Below are 24,643 nucleotides of genomic sequence, written 5' to 3'. Positions count from 1 at the left end.
CTAGGACATAGGAGCCTTCATTGGTAATTTTCAATCGGTTGACTCCAGGTCATCTCTATTTCCTTTCCTCCCCCTACCCTCATTTCTCTTCCTCCCTATATCTCAAGTGCCCATTTGCCCATCACCTGACTCAGGTTTCATGAGGTCCTACTGTTTCTGCTCTATTCCTTTTCCTCTCCTCACCCCACCACTCATGAAAGTTACATGAACTAGATATAAAGGAGATAATTATTTTCTATTCTACCCAAGAAGTACTCAGGAATTATCAATTTCACAGAGCACTAACAGAGGCTTATGGGTTATTATGATCTTGACAATATAAACAGTACACATTCTGCATGTTAAGGACCCTGTCTCCTCACACTCGTTCCAGTCTATTCTATTCCCCCACTGCAGCCAGAGAAATCTTTCAATAGGAAAATCTGATCATGATCTCATTGGTGCTTGCTCTCTCATCCCCCCTCCCTCTCTCTCACGCACTTGTGCTCTCTCTTGAACTCTCTCTCTCCCTCTCCTTCCCCTCCCTGCTTAAACCCCTTCAGCGGCTTCCCCTTGTTCCTTAAATAAATCCCAACTTTCTTGGGATGGGCCATAACTCCCCCCATTGCTCTCTCTGTCTCCAGCCACACTGGCCTCCTTTCAGGCCCTCTAACTAGATGTGTCTCATTTCTGCTATTCTCTTTGTCTCCAAGGTCCTTTGATCTCCCTCTTCTCTCAGTTGACACTTTCTCTTTAGATCTTTTATTTTCTTCCTTAGCAAACTCTTCTCTCATCTAAAACCAAGGCTGGAACCACTCAGAGCACTGCCTATCTTTCTTTTGAAATACTTATCACAGTTCATAATAATTCATTTACTTATGGGATTATTTGCTTACAAATGGTTATTTCTCCCCACACCAGCCCCAAAACAGGAAGCTCCAGGGGGGCCAGGACATCGCCTATTTTTGCTCATCAGTGTATCCCCAACATACACTGAGTACACTTAGTAGGCCTTAGGAGGATCAGATACGGAAAGATTTTCCAAAAGCTTAGCTAGCATTCCTTTTATGATGGAGCAAGCAAACAAGGAATCGTGGATTGTCTAGTGGCAAACTATTACCAGGGAGAAGAAGAGTCAGTGTCTGATGCCCATTTTGCTACAAACTCAGACTGTTTCCCCTTGCCTCCTTACAGAAACCATCACTGACATCAACATGGTATTTATTTCCAAGACCCATCATCCTTCCCATCATCCTCTCCACACCCCTCCACTTCAGACTTGAACCACCTTCCTACAATCTCTTTCCAGAGCAGTAACTAGAACACCTGACTGCACAGGAAAGGGGGGAGTGAGAATTCATTGAGGTACTACCCACTTACTGGTTGTCACACACTAAAGCCTTTCACAAATAACACCTCCTTTAGCCCTCAAAGCAATCCTCTGAGGTAAGCTAAGCAGGTATTACCCATTCCCATTTTACTAGACGGAGAAACTGAGGTTCAAGGAAGCAAGTGACTTCAAGGTCACAAAGCCAGTGCAAAGCAATTGTAGAATTTGAGACTATAGTCTCTGACAGCTAGTCCAATGTTTTCCCTGACATTTGCCACCCCAAGAGATGAGTTATCACTTACTAAAATCTGGTTTCCTCATTCCCTTAATTAAACACCTGTTCCTGACCTCTCAACACTTCCCCAGCCCATTTCCCCTTCCCTTCCCAGAAGTTGCCAACTGTCTGCTTAATGGGATGGAGAAAGTCATCAAGCTGGCCACACTGACGGGGTCTGGTCCCAGCCTCCAGTCTTTCCAGCTTTCTCTGAGCCACGGAGGAAGCAGAAGTCTCCAGAAATAAAAACACAAAGAGGAAACCTGCCCCACCAGAGCAAGGTCCTTGGCCACCCTTCCTCCCACCCTCCCCCCACCCCCATTCCAACAAGACGCCGCCAGGCCAGAAGCCAGCCTCCCTCCCAAGAGGGAGTACCCGAGGAGAACAGAGGTCACCGCCCGCCGCCGTCCGGGCTCCCCGGGCCGGCCGCGCGAGGGATGCGGCAGTGATCCGCCGGATCCCGGGTTCGGCCCAAGGTCACCCTCTCGCGGCCCCGGCCCGATCCCCAGCCGCCCGGAGCGCCCCCTGGTGTCCCGGGAGGGCCTCCCCTCGCCCTCAGGGAGTGGCCTGCGGAGCCCTGCTCGGGGGCAGAGGCAGGAGGGTGGGCAGAGGATGAGGAGGCTGAGCCCCGGGGAGGGGCGGGAGGCGGGGCCCTACCTGATAGCTGAGGACGCCGTCCGGCTCGTTACTGCCGGCCGGCATGGCGGAACCCAGCCAGTTCTGGCGCGAGGGCTCGAGACCGAGCGGCAGCAGCTTGCGCGCTCCGGTCCGCTCTGAGCCGATGGCCCGAGCGGCGACCCCTACCCGGGAGCCAACGGTCAACCATCAACCGCCGCCGCCTCCATTGCCACCGGCCCGCGAGGCCTGGCCGCAGCCAATCAGCGTGCGGCCTGTGCGGCCAATCAGCGCGCGGAGCACGGGAGGACGCTGTCCGGCGGTACCCCGGGCTACCGAGAGGCGGAGGAGGAGGAGGGAGCCTGGGGAAGCTACCGCTCCGGGCCCGGTTGCCTTGGAAACCGCCTCCCTCCCTTCAGGGGCCTCTGGGCTTAAAGGTCCTTCCAACTGCTTGCTAGAAATTGAAAATCTCGTGCTTCTATTTGCGGCTGCACCTGACCCTGGAAAACTGAGAAGGCGTCGGTTTTGTCTAATTCTGATGTTATTACTTAGGTAATGGTTTTCAAATTCTGAGGAAAAGGCCCTTGGGATTGAAGAAGGAAGTACCAGAGGATGAGAGGGAAGGGCCTTCTAAAATTACCTGTTAATCTCTGAACTAGTGGCCAGATGAACGTGCGTTGAAGAGAAGCGGGCAGGCAGTGATCAGATTCCCTCCACAGACTCACTACGACTTCTTCTTCTCCCTGGGTCTTAGGTTGGCAGAAAAAAGCACAGAGTTGAGCCCAGGCTGATTGTTGAAATAATTCCACAAAAGCGCTTCCAACTTTTCCGAGAAATGGCTGAAGGCAAATTATTATTTAACAACAGTACTACTGATCTGAGGCAAGGTTAGATAATCATGAGTAATGCATTCAATTTGATTTGGGCTTCAAAGCAAAAGAGAGGTTGGCCACAATCCAACCAATCCTCTGTCCCCAAGAGGAGGCAAGGGGCCTTTTGCCTTTCATGCACCGTCACATCAGGCTATAGGTGAGTCCATATTATTAGAGGGGGAAAAAAACAGTCCAAATGATTCTTTGCCTCAAAAGAAACTACATTTGGAGAACATAGTTGGATTTATGTTAAATTCATACGTTCATACATACCACAACTTGCGTTGGCCCTGAAATTTGACAAAAGGTTGTGCTTTAGTGTCCCTGGGGCAGAACCATATTTCTGATCTAAGGCCTCTGGTCCTGTTTCTGAGCCTTAGCATTCTTTGCCATCGTCTCTGTTTATCTCCTGGCTAACCCTTGAATCCTTGAATTTGGAATTCACTGCCACCCATTTTCGCCCATCAAAAACCATCCTTCAAAGTCAAACTTAAAGGCTATCTCTTCCAAGAAACCTTTCTTTATCCCACTCTCTCCAACAGCTCTTAGAGATATCTCTCCCTTCTCTCAAGCCTCACAGTGCTTCATACCTTTCTTATATTAGTTACCATGCTGTAGTTATTCAAGTACTTTAATTGTATGTTGACTTAAACTTATTATAATGTTAAGTGTTTTGAAGACAATTTTTTTATGTCCTTCTGTACTCCACAGAACCTCAAAGAATTCTGGGCATATAGAAAGTAGTTAACATATATATGTGCTTTGATTTTTAAATTTTTTTTTAAGATTTTATTATTTGACAGAGACACAGCGAGAGAGGGAACACAAGCAGGGGGAGTGGGAGAGGGAGAAGCAGGCTTCCTGCCAAGAAGGGGGCCTGACGTGGGGCTCGAGCCCAGGACCCTGGAATCATGACCTGGGCAGAAGGTAGATGCTTAACAACTGAGCCACCCAGGAGCCCCTATATGTGCTTTTAATTCCATCAAAAACATAATCAACACCTACTATATACAGGCCCAAATGTCACTGAAGATGCAGACAAATTTAAAATATAATACAAATCTCCAAAGGGCTTATAGTCTAATCAGAGAAACAGAAGACATGTGAATATGATGACAAGATAATAAAACATAGAATAAGAACCATATGAGTCATGTAGTCAACAAAGATTATAATTCAGAAGAGAAAATGATTTTTATGACTTAGGACACTTCAGGACCCTGACACAGAGGACATGGGTTAAACCTGAATCTGCAAATAATTGAGCCAAGGTAAGGAGAACAAGCATCTCAACTACTGGGGGAAAATTTAATAATAGGAATGGGGGCACCTGGCTGATGCAGTCGGTTGAACATCCAGCTCTTGGTTTCAGCTCAGGTCATGATCTCATGGTCCTGGGATCAAGCCTGGTGTCCAGCTCCATGCTCAGCAGGGAATCTGTTTGAAGATTCTCTCCCTCCCCCCTTCCCCCAACTCGTGTGTGTGCATGGGAGTGCAAGCGTGCTCTCTCGCTCTCTCTCTCTCTCTCTCTCTCTCTCAAATAAATCTTTTTAAAAAATGGGCACCAGGGTGACCATCTGCCTTCAGCTCAGGTTGTGATCCCAGGGTCCTGGAATCGAGGCCTGTGTTGGGCTCCCTGCTCAGCACCTGCTTCTCCCTCTTCCCCCTCTCCTCCCACCTCATGCTCGCTCATGCTCTCTGTCATTATCTTTGTCTCTCTCTCTCTCTCTTTCAAATAAATAAAATCTTTTAAAAATAAAATCTTTTTGGGCGCCTGGGTGGCTCAGTGGGTTAAGCCTCTGCCTTCGGCTCAGGTCATGATCCCAGGGTCCTGGGATGGAGGCCCACATCGGGCTCTCTGCTCAGCAGGGAGCCTGCTTCCCTCTCTCTCTCTCTGTCTGCCTCTCTGTCTACTTGTGATCTCTCTCTGTCAAATAAATAAATAAAATCTTTTAAAAATTTTTAAAAAAATAAAAAGAAATAAAATCTTTAAATAATAATAGGAATACATATGGCCCATTCAGAATAGTCATGATTTGAGCCAAAGGCAAAAAGTTATAGAGAAGACCAGTAGTGAAGTACAAATAAGGTTTAAAAAAACAAACAGGGGTGCCTGGGTGACTCAGTTTCTTAAGGTTAAGCGTTCAACTCTTGATTTTGGCTCAGGTCATGATCTCAGGGTTGTGATACAGAGCCTCCCACCACCACCACTGGCTCCAAGCTGTGCCTAGAGCCTGCTGAAGATTCTCTTTTCCCCCTCTCCCTCCCACCCACTCAGGTGCACGCTGTCACTCTCTCTTTCTCTAAAAAACAAAAACCAAAAAACACCAATGGCCACATCCTGGAAAAACAGCTAATTAATTCAGATTTTACTTTTGTCCTATACTAGAAAGACACTGCTGAAAGTTTTGGAGAACACTTCCTTGTACCAGGAGCCGAGCCTTATTGTATAAATGCATTGTGTTATGTAATAGTTATAATACCTCCATTATTTCTCCATTTCACTGGTAAGAAAAAGGGGGCTTAGGAAAGTTTAGCATCTTAATGTCAGGCAGTCATGCAGCTGGGCTTTGGCAATTTATTAATTCAAAATACATTTACTGAGAACCTATGTATTCAGGTTGCATGTTGGGGAAAGAACAGTAAAACCTCTTGAGCCTCACAGGCTAGTGGGGAGATAGTAAACAAGTAAATAATTACAGATTATGATGGCTGCTAGGAAGTCAGTAGCAAGGTCATGTGATAGAGGTTAATTGGCATGGGGGGTGGGGTGAGCTCCTTTAGATGGGGTGATCTGGGAGAGCTCCTCTGAGGGGGTGAGTCGAGGCTGAGGCTGTCTGACTCTAGAGTTCTTGGCCATTATTGCAATCCTGCCAAAATCTGCCACTGGGGCAAGGTGGGATACAGGGAGGAAAGCCGGGCAGGGGGTTCAGAAAGAATGACTCTGGCAACATGGTAATTCAGGAGAGGCCAAGGATGGTGTTCAGAGAATTCCCCAGTCCCCAGAAAGATAGCTCCTAGCCATGGGAGTGGGCATGAGTGGGCAGAGGAGGGAGTGGGCTAAGGAGATAAAGAATTCCGGGGAGTTCGGGTGGGTCTATTTTCCACCACTTCAAACGTAGAGAAAGTCAGAACTTCCGGCCCTTGACTCCAAAGTCGAGAGCCCCATCTTCTGGTCTATTGTGCAAATTACAAAAGGAATTAGGCTGCAGAACCGGCCTCTGAGGCTGCCTGAGGCAGCCATTGGAGGTGCAGCAGAAGACAGGCTCTCCCCTCACAGCACAGTTTTGGTCTCTCCTTCCCAAAGGAGGCTGGCTCACTTGGCTCCATGCTCCAGCCTCTGATGCTCTCTAGATGGCTTGGAAACTTGCAAATATGCAGCTCTCGATCTAGCCAGCAAGCAGGCCCTGGAAGAGCTGGAAGGAGGATACCCAGCTGAGGACACTGCCTCACAATGATTATTCTTCTAAAGAAAGCAGAAAAAACAGATAGTGGAATAGAATGCAGAGCCCCTTGATGCCTGTACAGGATGCTTGGCCCAGAAGGAGGCATAAAATGCACAGGAAAATGCAAAGAACCCGTAGAAACAGAGACTGTACTCGCGTGCACACGTCAACAGGGAGGCAGGGAGGCATGGTACGTGGGTGACCCCAATCCTTGTAACAACTTTATGAGGTAGGTTTCATCATCGCATCCCAAATTAAAGATGTAACTTGCCCTTGTCACACAGTCGGCACAGTTAATAAATGACCACTCTGATTCCAGGGGACGCATGGTTAACCACTCACTGCCTCCCATGGGTCTGTCTGGGGCTTCCATCCTTCCCTAAATTTTATAAGCTCCGTCCTGTCCTCATAGCTTCCAAATGTGGCTATCCTTCCAGATTTTGTCTCCAGATCTTTCTCTAATACCAGTGGTTCTTAAACTTTGGGGGAAGAGTGTCTGTCTTGAACCGACTGGGGACACGATAAAAATCAACTCTCTTTTCAGATAAGTACGCAAAGCCCCAAATTTTGCATTGAATTGTAAGGGAGTGTTCACAGCCTTCCCAGGGAAGCACAGGCACCTTATATATATTATCCTTAAATATTGGCTAAAAACCATTGAAATTCTTTTATTCAGCTACAAGAAGGCGAAAACACAAGAAACTCAAAATGTCTGAGCAAATGTTCTCATATAATTGCAACCAATCTTTTCATCAAAAGCATCTTAATTTCTCCATTTTACCGTATCCTTTGCTCCATTTAAACTGTCAAAAGAGCCGCCAGAACAGAGATTCTAGTCTTTCCTTGCTATTAAGTAGCTCCCAATTCCCAGCTGCGTCGTATACCTGATTTTGTTCTCCCCCACCCTTCCTCTTAATTACACATCTAAACCCAAGGAAAGGTTAGAGGAAAAGGCTTCAAAATCCGAGGGAAGACTTAATTAGGGCTTGTTGGTGCTGCCTTCTGGGAGCATTTCCTGTGAAGGGAGGGAGAGAGCCAAGATTCTTTGTCAAGCTAACAAGGTTGTGCAGGTGCATGATTTGCCTTCAGCCCTTTGCCAAGTGACAGCATATCCAAAGAGAATACCACATGCAATTTCTTTGGGCACAGCAGGCTGAAACACTACACATCACAGGAAAGAACAACAATGTGTCACAAAAACCGACTCCTGGCTGGGAAAATCACTCCCCCTCCATTTGTCCTCACCAACATCACCCACAGAAATTCCCTAGACTGTACTCATCCACACCTTGTTCCGGACTAAGGAAGGCTGTAGTAGATGGAACCCACATACGATGGCAAAAACCCACACTCTGTCTTCTCTGGAATCACAAGGAAGATATTTAGACAGAGGCAGAGGTAAGGGGAAGGACCTACAGAGGAAGCAGAATGCAAGAGAAAAGCAGCCCTTTGAGGAAAGAAGCCTTCACACTTTTTAAATCCAGGAAGGCAATCATTCAGGAATTTGGAAGAAGTGGGTGTTAACCAAGAACCATTTGCCAAGCCCTTGGTATCAGATCCAAACACCATTTGTATTAATTAAATATACCTATCTTATCCGTTTCTAACCAAACCTAGTCCTGCCCCGAGATCAGGTGGTTTCATTCCATGTCTTACCTGCTTGGGCATAAAGACCTCTTGAACTTGTTAAGTGATGTATGGAAATCTTTCCTTCACTTTTAGCTGTTATGCCTAGGATATTCTTAAGGGGGCAGCACATTCAACACCTCACATTTATATAATCCATATCCCCTCAACTTTTTTTTTTATCACTTTATCTCATTTCCCTTCAACGGATCTGTAAATGTACACAGAACATTTGTTAGACTAGGAAGCTGAACTGTGGATGGAACAGGGACTTGCCCAGGCCAGTTAATAGCAGAGCCGGGTCAAGAACTACTAACACTTTCCACTTCGTGGTGTGGCTTCCAAGAAACATAATTCCACTCAGCCACTTCCTACATAAAATTGATTTCAATTGAAAATGTGCCTCTCCTTTAGAATTGACATGAACTCCCCATAGCAAAATCCCAGAGTTCCTCCTCTGTTACCCTTTCCCCTCAGATGACAGTTTCATATAATTTCCACTTTGGAAAGCATGTCAGTGATACCCAGTCATTAGTTTACTGAACAAACTTCCGTGAAAATAACTTACTGCTTCTTATCTCTAGAAGCACGTTATGTGGCATAGATATAAATTCAGTCCAAGCTACTCTTACTCCCTGGGAAACATCCCTTGAGGTCTTTCATTTCAGTTAATAAAAAAGAAACCCATTCAGACATTTGGGCTGGCGCAAAAGGGAACAGACATAGAATTTGAATGTATTTCCCTGGTTTATCTTTTTACCTCTAATCTTTTGCCAAATTGAAAAGGCCAGCCTCCTCTCTGGTCTTTACTTACAAAACTAAGAGAATATTTGCTAGATTTACCAAGAACAACCAGAGCTATGAGATGGGCAGCCAATGAATAACAGAAAAAAGAGTCCAACCTTAAAACAGATATAGAAACAGTCAGCTTTGTTTGGGATAGGCAAAATGAGCTAAGGCTGGGACCCCTGGGTGGCTTGGTTGGTTGAGCAGCTGTTTTCCGCTCGGGTTGTGGTCTTGGGGTCCTGGGATTGAGCCCCATGGCAGGCTCCCTGCTCAGCGGGGAGTCTGCTTCTCCCTCTCCCTTTATCCCTCCCCCCCCTTCATGCTTTCTCTCTCTCTTTCTCTCAAATGAATAAAATATTTTTTAAAAAAGAATTGTCAGAAGTGACTTAAAAGACCATAGACCAGTTTTCTAGCCAGTACAATCCTTCTTCACAACATTTCAGAGAAAGGGCCATCCAATTTCCCTGGATACTTCCAGTGACAGGCAATTCACCACTGAACGAGGCCACCTGTCCCATTCCAGATTTAGTTTTCCTCCTTGAAACATCCATTTTTTTATTCCAGGTGTTCACTTCTGTACTTCCAAAGGGAAATCTGCTTACTTTCCCCCACGACAGCCCTTCAAATACTTGCAGTTTGTGATATCTCCCCTTGTTCTTGTCTTCCTTAAAGGGCACGAGCAGGATGGGATTACTGTCTCCAGCAACCTATTTGCATCCCTCTAATTTTAGACTACTAGGAGAACTTCCAGCAAAGAAATACAGAATTTAAAGAGACTTCCACCATGGTTAATGTTTGTATGCGGTAATGGTTTGTGGGTTATGTAAGAGATAATTCTTAGTCTTAGAAGATGCATGGTTCAGTGTTTGGGGTAGAATATATCATGGTGTCTACAGATTACTTTTAAATAATAAATCAGTATAGGCATAGAAACAGATATGTCTAGGTAGAGAGGAATAACGTAAATATGGCAAGACGTTAACAGTTGTGGAATCTAGTAAAGGCTTTACAGATGTTCATTGTCCTTGTTTTTCATATTCTCTCTGTATTTGAAAGTTTTCATAATTAGAAGTTGGGAAGTAATTATATAATTGTTGAATCACTATGTTGTACACCTGAAACTAATATAATATAGCCACTATACTTCAGTTTTTAAAAATATTAAAATCACACTGTTCTCTCTCTCTTTTTTTTTTAAAGATTTTATTTTTAAGTCATTTCTACATCCAATCTGGGGCTCAAGCCCACAACCCTTAGATCAAGAAAACAGTCACACGCTCCCCTGACTGAGACAACCAAGTGCCCCCAACACACTGTTATCTCTTACAACAAAACAAAACAAAACTTTTTCCAGAAAAAAAGAGAGAGAGAGAGAGAAACAGAGAAACAAAAAAAGGTGGGGGAGACCTCCATCGGGGCGCCCGGGTGGCTCAGTCGGTTAAACATCTGCATTCTGCTCAGGTTATGATCCCAGGGTCCTAAGATCAAGCCCCAGCAGGGAGTCTGCTTCTCCCTCTTCCTCTACTGCTCCCCCACCCCACCCAGCCTGTGCTCTGTCACTCTCACTCTCTCTCAAATAAATAAATAAATAAAATATTAAACAGAAAAGAAAAAAAAAGACCACTATCAAACAGGCAAACTCCCAGGCCAGTAGACACTACTTTAGGACATTTCTGCCCCGAGCTGGTCAAATGCCAAAAGTACAGATTGGCCCCAAAATATAAGAATCATGCCTAAAGGAAGATGACTCCGTTTTAAAGAAAAAGGAAGGGTGAAAGCATGCCACATAAGTGAAAGAAAGAAAGGGGTGAGGGGAAGAGGAAGGAATAAAGAAAGGAGAGAATAAAGGAAGGAAGGAAAGCAGGAAAGCATGATCTTACCTTCTGGTAATACAGATTTCAAGGCAAAAATTACAGGCACTTCATAACAGTAAAGATTCAAGCCCTTGAAAACATATATTTTTTGTTTTCAACAGAGTTCAATATATATTGATTAGATCAATCGTATCAGTTGTATTACTCAAGTATTTATCCTTGTGTTTTCTCTTGTTCTGTCACAAACTGAGAGGAGTAAAAGAAACTCTTATTATAATAATGTGTTGATTCTTATATTTCCAGAGAACTTCATTGTTATGTAATTTGGTTGCACAGGTATTCGTTAGATCCCCAGAGTAAAGTACATCTTTCTCTCTCTCTCAAAATGAATAAATAAAGGGCGCCTGGGTGGCTCAGTCATTAGGCATCTGTCTTCAGCTCTGGTCATGATCCTGGAGTCCTGGGGATTAAACTGAGTGGGATGGAGTCACGGGGAGCCTGCTTCTCCCTCTCCCACTCCCCCGCTTGTGTTGCCTCTGTCCCTGTGTCTCTCTCTGTCAAATAAATAAATAAATATGAATAAATAAATAATAAATAAAATAAATATAAATAAATAAATAAGTCCCTCTCTCCATCTGCCTCTGCCCCTCACTTTCCCTCTCTAAATAGTAATAATATAAAAAAATGAAGCTACAAAAGCTTAGAATCAGAAATATTTTATTGATTTAAACAATAACACATATAAATGTGAAAATGAAAATAAACGAATTACACATCCCACTCAAAAAGTTTAAAAAGATGGGGGGCACCTGGGTGGCTGAGTCAGTTAAGCATCTGCCCTCAGCTCAGGTCATGATCCTGGAGTCCTGGGGATTAAACTGAGTGGCCAGCTTCCGGCCCAGCAGGGGGTCTGCTTTTCCCTCTGCTCCTTCCCTGCCCCCAGACTTGTGTTCTCTCTCTGTCTCTCAAATTAATAAATAAGAGTCTTTGTTTTTTATTTAAAAAAAGAACCACAGAAAAGCTAAATATTTCCTAAAAGATAAAAAAAAGTAGAAGCTATCAGATGAGAAAACAGAAAAACAATAGAGCTTATAAATATATTCTAGAACTTTTCAAACTATATCGCAAAGCTATAGCAATCAAAACAGTATGGTGCTGGCATAAAAACAGATACATAGACCAATGCAACAGAATCAGGAACCCAGAAATAGGGGTGCGTGGATGGCTCAGTGGGTTAAAGCCTCTGCCTTCGGCTCAGGTCATGATCCCAGGGTCCTTGGATCTAGCCCCACATCAGGCTTTCTACTCAGCAGGGAGCCTGCTTCCTCCTCTCTCTCTGCCTGCCTCTCTGCCTACTTGTGATCTCTGTCTGTCAAATAAATAAAATCTTAAAAAAAAAAAAAAAAGAATATGTAATGGGCACACACACACAGAGAAGCATATTATTTACAATATTATTAAATATTTATATATTTATTAAATAATATATAAATATATAATATATATTTGTATATATTATATATTACATAAATATATAAATATTATATTGTATATTATATTGTATACTATATTTTATATTATATATCATATTATTATATTTTATTATATAATAAATATTATTTAGGAATATTAGAATATTGTTGTTTATAACAAATAATATTTATTATATAAAAAAGAAAGAAATCCTGCCATTTGTGACAACATGGATGGACCATGAAGGTATTACACTGATTGAAATAAATCAAACAGAAAAAGAAAAATACTGTATAGTATCACTTATATGTGGAATCTAAAAAAGCCAAACTCATAGAAACAGAGTAGAATGGTGGTTGCCAAGGGCTGGGGGTGAGGAAAATGGGGATAAGTTAGTCAAAGTGTACAAACTTCCAGTATAAAGTAAATAAGTTCTGGGGATCTAATGTACAGCATGGTGACTACAGTTAACAATACTGTATTACATATTATATACTTGAAAATTACTCTACCTCTGAAACCAGTAATACATCATATGTTCATTAATTGAATTTAAATTTTAAAAAAGAAAAAAAGTTATGTGAAGTGACAGATACACTTGTTAACTAACCTTATCATGGTAACAATATCTCTTTGATGCAAAGGAAATTTGCTCAGAGAAGAGATATTGTTATTTACATGTCCTCATTTACTATTTCTTGCATTTATGCTTTTTCTCTTTACCTGCCCTTCCCCCCTGCTATGATTTGGTTAGCTGATGATTTATCTTTTTTTTTTCCCTAAAGATTAGTTTTGACTCTATTTTTCCCAGCTTTTTTGAGATATAATTGACATACACCTTTTTGCAAGTTTAAGGTATAGGATGTGATGGTTTGATACATGTGTATTTCAAAATGCTTACCATGAAAAGGTAAGCAGAAAAGTGGCAGGGCACAAGATTATTATACAAAAATAATAGCTTTCCTATAACACAAAGCTTAATTGATTGGACCATAGAACAAGAGAAGATTTCTGTTACAGTAATAAGCAAAGAGATAAAAGGTTTCGGCAAACAAGTAATATGCAAAAACTATATGAAAAAAAAAAAAACAACTAAGGCTCAGTGGCACAAAAGCCTAGAGTAAATCGAAAGACACACCCCGTGTTTGGTAGGACAAACTATTTTATTAAAGATGTTAATTCTCTGTTTACTCATCTATAAATCTGAGGACAATAAAATTACCCTTTGCATTCATGTATTTGAAGGGCAAGCAAAAATATTCAGGGAAACTCAGGAAAAAAAAAACAAAACCCTGGTGGCTGATTAGATCCCTTCCTCACTCCTTACCTGTTCTGGGAAGGAATATGCTCCAGAATGAGCTTTACGCTGGGAGCCTCTTTCACCGAAAAACAGCTGAGAAAGGGCCTTGCAATGGCTCCCTTGACAGGAACTCAAGTCTACCCCCTCCCTCCAGACCCACACCACTTGTCTGGCTCTGGCAGCCCCAGCTCCCTGTGCAGCCCACACCTTCCCACGGACACAATCCTGGGCAGCCTTGGGTCTCTAAACAGAGATGGAAACTCCAAGTTCCTGAGCGGCCACTCCCCAAGGGGCACTTCAGAGCCCTGGGGGCTCCGGTCCTTACACCGTCTGAGAGCTCTGCGACATGTTTGAGAGATGCTGTAAGGGATTTCATTGTGCCCTCCAGGCCCTCCCCCAAATATGTTGAAGTCCTAACCCCCAGTAGCTCAGAAAGGGACTTTATTTGAACAGAGTCGTTGCAGGTATAATTACTTAAGATGACGTCATATTATAGTAGAGTGGGTCCCTGAGCCAATATGACTGTTGTCCTGAGAAGACAGCCATATTGAAGACACAGACAGAAACAAGGAGGCGGCCATGTGAACACAGACAATTGGACTGTCCTGTCTACTGTCCTAGGAGCCACCAAGATTGCTGGCAAGCCACCAGAAGCCAGGAAGAGCCAAGGAAGTGTTCCCCTACACAGGTTTTCAAGGGAGCGTGGCCCTGAAGATCTCTCCAGGCCTATGTGACAATGCATTTCTGTTTGAAGGCACCTCGTTCATGGTGTTTTGTCATCACAGCCCTTGGAAACTAACACAGACATCTATGATCAGAATCTGTGCCCTGCACATCAATGGGACAGGAAACCGAGCGCCTGGGGAGAAAAAGAAGGGGGCTTCCTCAGAGGATTCTCACCAGTTCAGCTAGGAGTAGGCTTTCCCAAGCAAGGAGCCCAGCCTGGAGAGACATACCCTCAGAGCCCGGCACCGCCCCAGCATCTTTGTCCTTTCAAATGCCTCCAATTCTCCCAGCCTCTGCCTAAGGGCTGACTGGTCTGGGCTCCCAGTCCTGTGGGGCCACAAGCCTGTGGAGCCAGCCCCGCAAGGGCTCTGTGCTTCCTCAGCACTCCTGAGGATAGGGGTCCTGGCGAGGGGGTGGAGCCTCAGGGGACCACAGACCAGACTTCTGGATTGGATTTCGCTGCACACAGGGCCCCAAGCACAAAATCCTGAGGGCCAGCTGGACACATTATTTGTACTCCAAATTGTGAGGGCCACCTGGGTCACACTTATGCCCCTCACTCTCCCTGCGTCTCTCCCACTCACCCACCTGGCAAACTTCTCATTCCTCACCAACCAGGTCATGTCGCCTTCTCCACCAGCAGGTGAAGTTAAGGCCTCCCTCCTTTGTGCTTACCCCCCGACCCCCGGAACTCCGACATATGTTCCTCTGTGACTGTTGTAATTCTGTAATGTTGTATATACTCCAGGGTAAAAGGCAAGAGGAATAAAACCAAGAATCAAGTCCGACGAGGTTCTGTCCTGCAGAAAGGCTTACACAAAGAAAGGGGCCGGCTAACGAACCTGGTGGGGAAGGACCACTTGGACAAATAGGGGAGAAAAGCCCCAGGACCAAGACACTAAGGACAAGGAAGAAACAGTTTTTAAGGAGAAAGAGTCCAGTGGGATCACTGCAGCAGATGCTGCCGAGGCCACAGGACGGCCCTGTGGTCTCTGTGGCTTGCCTCATTCTCTTTCTTGGACACTGTAAAGAAATCACAACAGAACAAAAAGAAATGGTTCAGTAGATAGGGACTTCTGTCTTCCAACCCTTCCATGGAGGGGGACCAGGTCTTCCATCTCGGCCTCCCTAGCACATGGCACTGTGCTCCGCACTGACAACACTCTCTGCCCTCCACCGTGTTTTCAAATGCACTAAGCTCTCCAACCACAGGTAGAAGTTTAGAATGTTCTTGCTGGTTCCAGGACGAAATCTCTCTCCTGAGGTCATTTTATTTGTAGCTGGTGATCTCATTAAATGAAGAGTTCCCTGGGAGAAACGTCTTGCTCTTTGCCTTCCTCTGGCCCTAACCCCCTTTAACACTGAACTTGCCCTCCATAAATGCAACCTTAGCAGCTGCCCCCGCCACAGTTCCTACTTTCAAGGAAGCACGCTGATAACCCCATTACTTCTCTCTGGTGCTTTCTGGCCCATGTCTCCCGGGAACCAGGCCACCCAATTTGTTGAATGCCACATGATTGGCTGCATCCACAGCACATTTTATGGTCTTAACTTAATTTATTATAGACATTGTGACATGAGTCTGTTTTTCAGAAAAACAGGTCACCTCTTAACGTTACTTATTTAGCCATCGGCCCTCTCCTCGTGGACAAGGGTGGAACCGTTTTATGTCTCTTTTCTGGTAATTGATAATATTTCCTCTTGGAATAAGAATCAAAAACCTTAATAAGGTTCATAGCTTTTGACCCAGCAAGTTCCACTTCTAGAAGGTTACCCTAGGAAAATGGCCAGAGCTGTGCACGAAGGGGGTTTCCAGCAGCACTACTGACATGTGACAGTGGAGGCCCTACAGGGGAATACGGGTGTAACCTTTCCAAAGCAAACATGAGGGACATGTTCAGCCACAATGGGCCTGGGCCGAAGGTTGTCACGAAGTGAAGAAATGGTGATGTCCCCAGCTGAGCCGGCGCTAACAGGGACTGGGGTGCAGCATGCCCTGAAAGGCTTGGAGATAGACCAGACAATTGGCCAGGCTCTTGCCTCTCTAGGCTTGGGGTCACCTCGCCTCCCAAGGGCAAGTCCACCAGTTCCCCTGGTTTCCCATGTATCTCTAAGCCTTACCAGGGAGATGGCCTGGTTCAAGGGCATCTCATAGATGAGATAGTCTAGAAGAACAGGTGATCCATTCCTCCCAATCCAATATGTCCTCACCTCCCCCACTATGAGTCACCACTCGGCTCCCCTTCTGTACTCCCTAGAGATCCAAAGGCACCATCTTCTAAGTTTTTCTTGGAGGTTTCTCTCTGCCTTCTCCCTGACAGTCCCGGTTTTCAGTGACAGCCCTTTTACTTGCTCCCACTCACAATAAGTTAATTCAGTGCACATACTATCTGTTGGTCAGATTCTTTGGGTTGCAAGTAACAAAAACACACAAAAAATTTCAACAAAAGGGGCACCTGGGTGGCTCAGTGGGTCAAGCCTCTGCCTTCAGCTCAGGTCACTATCTCAGGTCCAGGGATCGAGCCCCGCGTCAGGCTCTCTGCTCAGCAGAGAACCTGCTCCCTGCCCCCCCACCCCGCCCAACCCCGCCTGCCTCTCTACCTACTTATGATCTCTGTCAAATAGTAAATAAAATCTTTAAAAAAAAAAATTCAACCAAAATAAGAAGGAGAAAAGGAAGAAGGAAGGCAGGAAGGAAGAGAGAGGAAAGAAAAGAAAGTTATAAAAGCGAGATATCCAGGAATTAATGACTTCAGGCACAGCAGGATCCAGGAGTCCAAGATACATCACTGGAGTCCTCTTGCTCTTTACCTTTATTCTCTGCTTTCTCAGTGTTGGCTTACACTCAGGCTAACTCTCCTTCCTCGTGCTATGGCCAAGCTAGCCATTAGCAGCTCGCAACTGACATCCCTTTCCCAGCTAACGATTCCATAGTAGTCCTGGGGGTGGGAGATAGGAAGTGTGGGGAGGGGGAGGCGTCCTTTTTTTCCCCCATTCTAGTTCTAAGAAATATCTCAGAGAAGGCTCTGAGGAGTCTGGCTGGGGATGGTGCCTAACCCTGAACTGCTTGTGGCTGAAGGATCACAGGTGCACTCTTGGTGCTGGGGAGTGCATTGGGCCTCATCTGAACTTCATGGATGAAGAACCAAAGGGAGGTAGTCCCCTGATGCTCTGCTAGATAAGGAAGGTGGTTCTTTACACTTGACCGTCCCCATCCCTGTGTGTCCTCTTGCCTAGTTAAGCTCCCCAGTCTCTCCAACATCTGGTCTGGAGTCAACTTCCAGAGACTGACAATGTTAAACTCAGCAGACAGCCCGAGGTTCCAAAGCTGTCCTCAAGTTCCAGGCAGCTCCCGACACCAGCTTTGGGTCTGTTCTTAGAGACACAGCAACAGTGGCTAAGCAGCAAGAGTCCTGACTTTCGTCCATAAGTCAGGCTTCACCCTGAGTCAAGTCCTTCTCCCTTATCTACCGGAAGGCCTATGGCAGGCCCTGGGCAGAAAGGGGGACTCCCAGGCCCTGCAGCTGTGGCTGGCATGCGTCATCATGTAGCCTGTGTCCTGACCCGGGTCTGCATCTGCCCAGAGGAAGGGGGCCCTTTGGACGATTTTGACAGCTTTCAAGAATTCCTCAGGCTTCTGACAGGCTAACAGCCCTTCACATGCGGCACAGGGATACATAAGGGGTGCTTGCCGCAAGGCTGACACAGGAAGAATTTCAAAGCTTGGACTTAGACCCAAGTGGAATGGACTGGGTATCAGCATGATTGCTTTATGAGATCTTTGCTGTTCCTGGGTGTGATGTGGCTGGGGTAGCAAGGTAATGAACCCACAGTCCCGTGCTGCTCTGGTCTGGACACCTTGCTCCCGGTCGACTGCCAATGCCTTCAGACTCTGGAGTGGGGTGTTTCTCTGTGAACTGACGCCCAAGGCTGCAGGGAGTGGCAGTCACCGCCCTCCCCACACCCCGACACCCGGCTTGTGCCTTTGTCTCATTTCCATCCTGGGCCCAGCCTTCGGCAGGTTTAGGATTCAGCAGCTTTAGGAGTAAACCAAAATGAAAGAACTTTGAACTGGATCCAAATGATCATTCTTGCCCATCCTCAAGCCCAGACCAGACTTTGTGGTTCAGTCAAGTTCACGGAGCTGCAAGGCTCCTGCCCAAGCTCTGAAAGTGAGTAAATAAAACTTTCAGGTGGAGTTACAGGCTCACACCAAGAAAGCTACACGTGGGCTCCACTCACCTTTCTACTCAAGCTTGTAGAATGCTTTAGTAGAGTTCGGTGGCTCTCCTTGGTGGCAGACAGGTGTGGCCGTAGGGGCCTCTGTTGTTGCTGTTGAACCTGGAGTGTCTTCCTCTCTGAGCAAGTTAGTGATCTGTATATGTAATCTCATCTCGATTTCCCAGCTGACCCTCCATCATCTCTGAGGTGAAGCAGGGTGCCTGCTTTATAGAATTGCCGGCTACTGAGGGACCTCGTGCAATCACTCTCGGAATCTGTCCTTTGACTGGAGGGAGTTCTATGAGGGCCTCTGCGCCCCGTATACTGAGATGTCCCTCTTCACAACAGATTTGTGGGGTGACCCAGGCAAAGTGACTTGGCTCCTCTAGACCATTCCCTGGACTCGAACTCCCTGCTTCCAAGGGCAAGAAGTGCATGAGCTCCAGCTGCGGGACCTATCCCTCTGCAAGGTCTCAGAGAAGCTGCTCACGTGGGCAGCAGGCCACAGTTCCCATTCAGACACGGCTTTCTGGGTCACTTCTAAGGTTCTTTGACTCCCCGGGTAGGATTGTTTCCCCTGTTGCATTCTGAGTTCTGTAGAAAATTCTAGTTCTGGTAGACTCAAAGCAAAATCTTAAAGCCCTTAGAGAAATTCCGAGCCCCTGTACGCTGGTGCCCCGTTTTCCCCTGATCCAGTCAGCCCACTGAGCTCTGTCCCATTAAGAGACACCAGCGTGGGGTGGACCTCGTGAGAAGTAGAAGCTTTAACTCAGCACTGTGCCCAGGTTTTGATGTCCTTCTGCTCCATCCTGTCCCTGTGTGGGCTTTATATTCTCAGGGAGGCTTCTGAGGGGCTTATTCTTGAATCTGGTTTTTGTTTTGTTTTGTTTTGAAGGAGTGAGAGCTTTCTCAGAGGTCCCCAGCAGACACTCTTCTTTGCCCATGTCTGGCAAGGCGAATGGGATCACCATGTTGAACTTCGACTAATCACCCAGGGACCAATAAATGCCAAGGGGTAAGCACCCCTGACCACTCCAGCCTTATGAGATGTTATGATTTATAAAAAAATATATATATTTGGTGTTCACCCATGGTTCCTGGCTCACAGCTCCCCAAACCCTTGCCATTTCTGGAAGTGTGGAGAGCTTAAAGGTGTCTCTTGTGTTATGTTAATAAGATGACTTTTGGACTGCACCTAAAAATGGGGGCTGGTTGCCAGGGGAGCCAACCATGTGATCAGGAGGGTTAGAACCATCAGTCCTACCTTATGACCTCCAGGGAGCAGGGGATGAACCAGAGATTAAATCATTTCGTCAAGGGTTGGTGATTTTCAATGAATCATGCCTGTGTAATGAAGCCTACATAGGAACTCAAAAGGACAAGGTTCAGAGAGCTTCCACGTTGCCAAACACATGATTTGGGGAGAGGGACATGCCTGGAAAGGACTTGGAAGCTCCACATCTCTTCCCACATACATTTCTCTATGCATCTCTTCCTTCTGGCTATTCCTAAATTAGATCCTTTTACCATAAACCAGTAATCTAGTAAGCAAAATGATTTTCTGTGAGTTGTTCTAGCAAATTAATCGAATCCAAAAAGGGGGTCTTGGGAACCTCTGAATTATAACCAGTCTATCAGAAGCATAGGTAACCATATGGGCTTACAACTGGTATTTGAATTGGAGGCGGGGCCTTCACACATGCACACATATATGCAAGCATGTCAGAAGTGGGTCCAGAACTTAACTTACCTTGAACTTTAGAACATGAGTGTTCCTCAGAGTACTGAATGCCAGGACAGGACAGCACATGATAGAGCCTGTCGGGGTCCTAAAACTCCATCCCCAGTTCCCTACAGAGGTGATGCTTCTATTCTCGAGACGTCCTTGTTTTGTACCTGGTAAGCCTGGAGTGGTTTTCATACACCTCTGAGAAGAGCTGAACCCCAGGATATTTTAAGTCTTGATAATTCATGAGTGGAGCCAGTATCTTTTCGAAGTTCAATTTCACCCTTTGTTGTGGCAAAAATACCTGTCACTTCTTACTGTAATATGGCAGAATGGGGAGACCTCAAGTCACCACTTTGGGTGTGCCTTCTCCTGATAGCTAAGATATGAAGGAGTTCATTCCTGTTCCTCTAAGGTTCTGGTAACATCATTAGGTCATGAAAATGAACTAGATAATCCACATCCCACACTGCCTTTACCATGGAGTAGTTAAAGGGATCAGGGGTCCCCAAGATGTTCTGGAGTGTTCCTTCAAGTTGTTAAGACACCATGGACAAGTAAGAATATGTTTTTTCTTTCCCTCACTAAGCATAGATTTTTTTGGTACCATGCCTCATCAAATACCAATTCCCGGCTGGAAGTAGGTCCCATCTCTCAGAAAACCTATGCACCCCCCGACTGTGTCCAACTGTTACACCCACTACTTCTGGGGAGTTTCTAGAGCCCATATTGCTCATCAGTAGTTCTTCAAAGAGCTTCTGTAAATCTCTAATTTTTAACAATAAAAGCTATTTTAACCTGCTATCAGCAAATATGAGCCACAGTCCTGTCATAGAGAGAGAAAACATTACTCTGGTTTAGGGCTTTCTTTTCAGTCTCTCCTCCTGATCTCTGGGTGGTTAGAAATCGCTGGAACCAAAGACCTCTGGATTCATCTGCTGGTCCAGGTAGAGCAAACCCAGGTGAGAGCAGGAAGGTGGTGCTTGGCTCCGTGTGTCCTCTGTCCCCTCTACCCACCACATCTGGGAAGGAAGGACCACTTCATACCTACACACTGCCTTTGGAGGGTGCTACATTTTGTAAAGGCTGGATTTAAAAATCAGACACCTGGTAGCTGGAAGAGCCAGGATTCAGCCTAGGTCTCGCTCCAAAACCGTTTTCACTTTGCCACAATTATATGTTGCTGATATGTTTGTCCACTTAGAAAACTCAAGAGAATCAATTAAAAACCTATCAGAGGGACACCTAGGTGGCTCAGTGGGTTAAGCCTCTGCCTTGAGCTCAGGTCATGATCTCAGGGTCCTGGGATCAGCCCCACATCAGGCTTTCTACTCAGTAGGGAACCTGCTTCCCTCTCCTTCTCTGCCTGCCTCTCTGCCTTCTTGCGATCTCTGTCAAGTAAGTAAACAAAATCTTTAAAATAAAAAAAATCTATCAGAGCCACAAAGGTAGTTGACTGTTGTTGACTGCTTTTAAAATAACTTTAACCATTTCAGACAATATAATGAAATAATTTGCTACTTAAGGTACCCACTAAAATCAGGGTGACTCCTTCTCTGGGCTATGTTTCTAGAAAGAATCAAAATAAACCAGTAACAAGGATGCCTGGGTGGCTCACTCGGCTCAGGTTATAATCCCAGAGTCCTGGTATTGAGCCCAGCATCCAGCTCCTTGCTCAGCGGGAAGCCTGCTTCTCCCTCTGCCTGCCACTGCCCCTGCTTGTGCTCTCTCACTCTCTGATAAATAAATAAATAATAAATAAATAAATAAAATCTTTAAAAAAAGAGAGAGAGAGAGAAGAAAAGAAACCAGTAACAGTGGCTGGCCCTGGGGAGGTAAAAAACTAAGCGACCAGAAATGGGAGTAGGAGGAAGACTTACACCTCACTAGTCAACATTTGATTGTTTTGCCATATGTATGTGCTGCTATCTATTGAAAATCAAAATTCTGTGGGATTAATAAGCAGTGAGGCAAAAATTTCAGGATATCGGGGCACCTGGTTGGCTTAGTCCAAGGAGTATGCAACTCTGGATCTCAGGGTCCTAGGTTCAAGCTCCACCTTAGGTGCAGAGATTACTAAAAAAAATAAAATAAATATTTTTAAAAATTTTTAGAAAGTTCAGTATATTAACAGGACATGAAATATCAAGACATTAGAACAAGTCTCAATCATTTTCAACCTAAAATAATATTAAACAACTCTCAAATGCTATCGGGTAGCATTTCAACCTCCTTAATGAAATTCACTGTTTTTTCAAATATCTATGAAGATAGAAACCTCTTCTCCTATTTTTTAGAGATAGATTAACAAAGGTTTTACTGTTACCTAGAGGATAGTTTGTGCTGGGGGATAGTTTATTACTCCTGTTACTCCTTTACTCTGGGTAAAATGACTGTCAGATTACAATTACCTCTGTCTTACACCAATACCTCTGTATCATAAGGTTCAAGGTGCATATCTCTCTCTCTCTTTTTTTTTTTTTTAAGAAAAGCTGTTAAATAATAAGATAATATTAATTTGGGGCAGAAAGAGTTATTGCAGTAAAACCTTATGAGCAGGGGCGCCTGGGTGGCTCAGTGGGTTAAAGCCTCTGCCTTTGGCTCAGGTCATGATCCCAGGGTCCTGGGATCGAGCCCCGCATCGGGCTCTCTGCTCAGCAGGGAGCCTGCTTCCTCCTCTCTCTCTGCCTGCCTCTCTGCCTACTTGTGATCTCTCTCTGTCAAATAAATAAATAAAATCTTAAAAAAAAAAAAAACACCTCATGAGCATTTAGGTGCTTTATTCTTTCCAATTATTAAAGTTCTCTCTTGCAAAAGGTACACATAGATCCTGGACATCCCGAGTGCTTTTAAAGAGAAGAGTCCATAGTCACAGTTTGCCAATCCTACGTGATTTTCCAAGGAAGGAAAAACTATTCATTGTAACATAGAAGGTGGCTTCTGTTATACAAAAGGAAACTGACCAAGCGTCCCCTGGAATAGATAATATGTATATCAGCAACTAAAATATAAAAGACCAAGAAATCATTTTAAGAACTGTGCAGACTGGGGTGGGAAAACACCAGAGAAAAAAATCTGAGTGTCATAAAATAGGGCCTTGAATAAATGGAGGGACTTGCAGAAAGTAATGGCAAAGGGGCACCTGCGTGGCTCAGTGGGTTAAAGCCTCTGCCTTCACTCAGGTCATGATCCCAGGGACCTGGGATCAAGCCCCCACATCGGCCTCTCTGCTCAGCGGGGAGCCTGCTTCCTCCTCTCTCTGCCTGCCTCTCTGCCTACTTGTGATCTCTATCTGTCAAATAAATAAATAAATAAATAAATGAAGATAATGTCAAAGACCTCAGACCCCGGCATCACAGGCACCTGTTGAGCTTATGAACTGCTCACTTGTAAAAATGAGGGGGTTCCTAGTACCCTCTACAGCAAGGGACAGAGAGGGGACACCGTTACCTGTGATATAGTCTGTGGTGTGCTAGGCTTCACAGAGGCTAAAGATGCCAGCATTTTCTGCAGTAAATGGAGCAGAGCAGAAGCCTGGACAAGTTGGGTCTAAACCTGGAACAAGCTGTATTTTCTTCCTTTTTTTTTTTTTTTAAAGATTTTATTTATTGGGGCACCTGGGTGGCTCAGTGGGTTAAGCCGCTGCCTTCAGCTCGGGTCATGATCCCAGGGTCCTGGGATTGAGCCCCGCGTCGGGCTCTCTGCTCAGCGGGGAGCCTGCTTCCTCCCCTCTCTCTGCCTGCCTCTCTGCCTGCTTGTCATCTCTCTCTGTCAAATAAATAAATAAATAAATCTTTAAAAAAAAAAAGATTTTATTTATTTATTTGACAGACAGAGATGACAAGTAGGCAGAGAGGCAGGCAGAGAGAGGGGAGGAAGCAGGCTCCCCGCTGAGCAGAGAGCCCAATGTGGGGCTCAATCCCAGGACCCCGAGATCATGACCCGAGCCGAAGGCAGAGGCTTAATCCACTGAGCCACCCAGGCACCCTAAGCTGTATTTTCTAGCAGATTCTTCATACTTGCCCAATGTCCACAGTCTCACCTCATGCATGGCTGACATATTAGTCAGCTTCTCTAGAGAAGCAGAACGAGATATACAAAAAGAGAGAGAGATTTATTTTAAGGAACTGGCTCATGTAACTGTGGGGGCAGACAAGTCAGAAACCCACAGGGCAGGCCAGCAGACTGGCAACTCAGGCAAGGTTTCTGGAGGGAGAGCTGATTCTTCCCAGGAAAACCTCGGCTTTGCATTTACAGCCTTCAACTGATTGGATGAAACCCACTCATATCAGAGAGGAGAATCTGCTTTACTTAATAGATGTTAATGACATCCATAAATACCTTCACAGCAACATCTAAACTAGTGTTTGACTGAACAGTTGGGCACCACAGCCCAGTCAGGTTGACACAGAAAGTAGTCATCACAGCCTCTTCTCAATACAAGTGGGTCTCCTG

General features: G+C 45.2%; 1 protein-coding gene across 5 annotated transcripts in view; it reads right to left on the bottom strand.

The window, feature by feature from the left end:
- Window positions 1-24,643, bottom strand: part of SLC4A8 (solute carrier family 4 member 8) — a 103,865-nt gene that overhangs the window by 73,852 nt on the left and 5,370 nt on the right. For 2 of the 5 annotated variants that reach the window (XM_032348236.1, XM_032348235.1), the window contains exon 1: window positions 2,241-2,518. The exons of 1 other annotated variant lie outside the window; for it this stretch is intronic. Coding sequence is in view for 1 of the 4 variants with exons in the window: in XM_032348235.1 (XP_032204126.1) it covers window positions 2,241-2,285 (45 nt within the window). In the remaining 3 variants the exon portion in view is untranslated. Of the gene's footprint in view, window positions 1-1,958; window positions 2,175-2,240; window positions 2,519-24,643 lie in introns of those variants that run through there. 2 more of the 5 variants (XR_004286955.1, XM_032348238.1) reach the window with 2 other exon arrangements.

The sequence above is a fragment of the Mustela erminea genome, chromosome 6 (genome assembly GCF_009829155.1).
Source record: "Mustela erminea isolate mMusErm1 chromosome 6, mMusErm1.Pri, whole genome shotgun sequence".
NCBI classification, from domain to species: domain Eukaryota; kingdom Metazoa; phylum Chordata; class Mammalia; order Carnivora; family Mustelidae; genus Mustela; species Mustela erminea.
The sequence above is the reverse complement of the archived record's forward strand: the minus strand, read 5'-3'. Positions and strand labels throughout refer to the sequence as shown.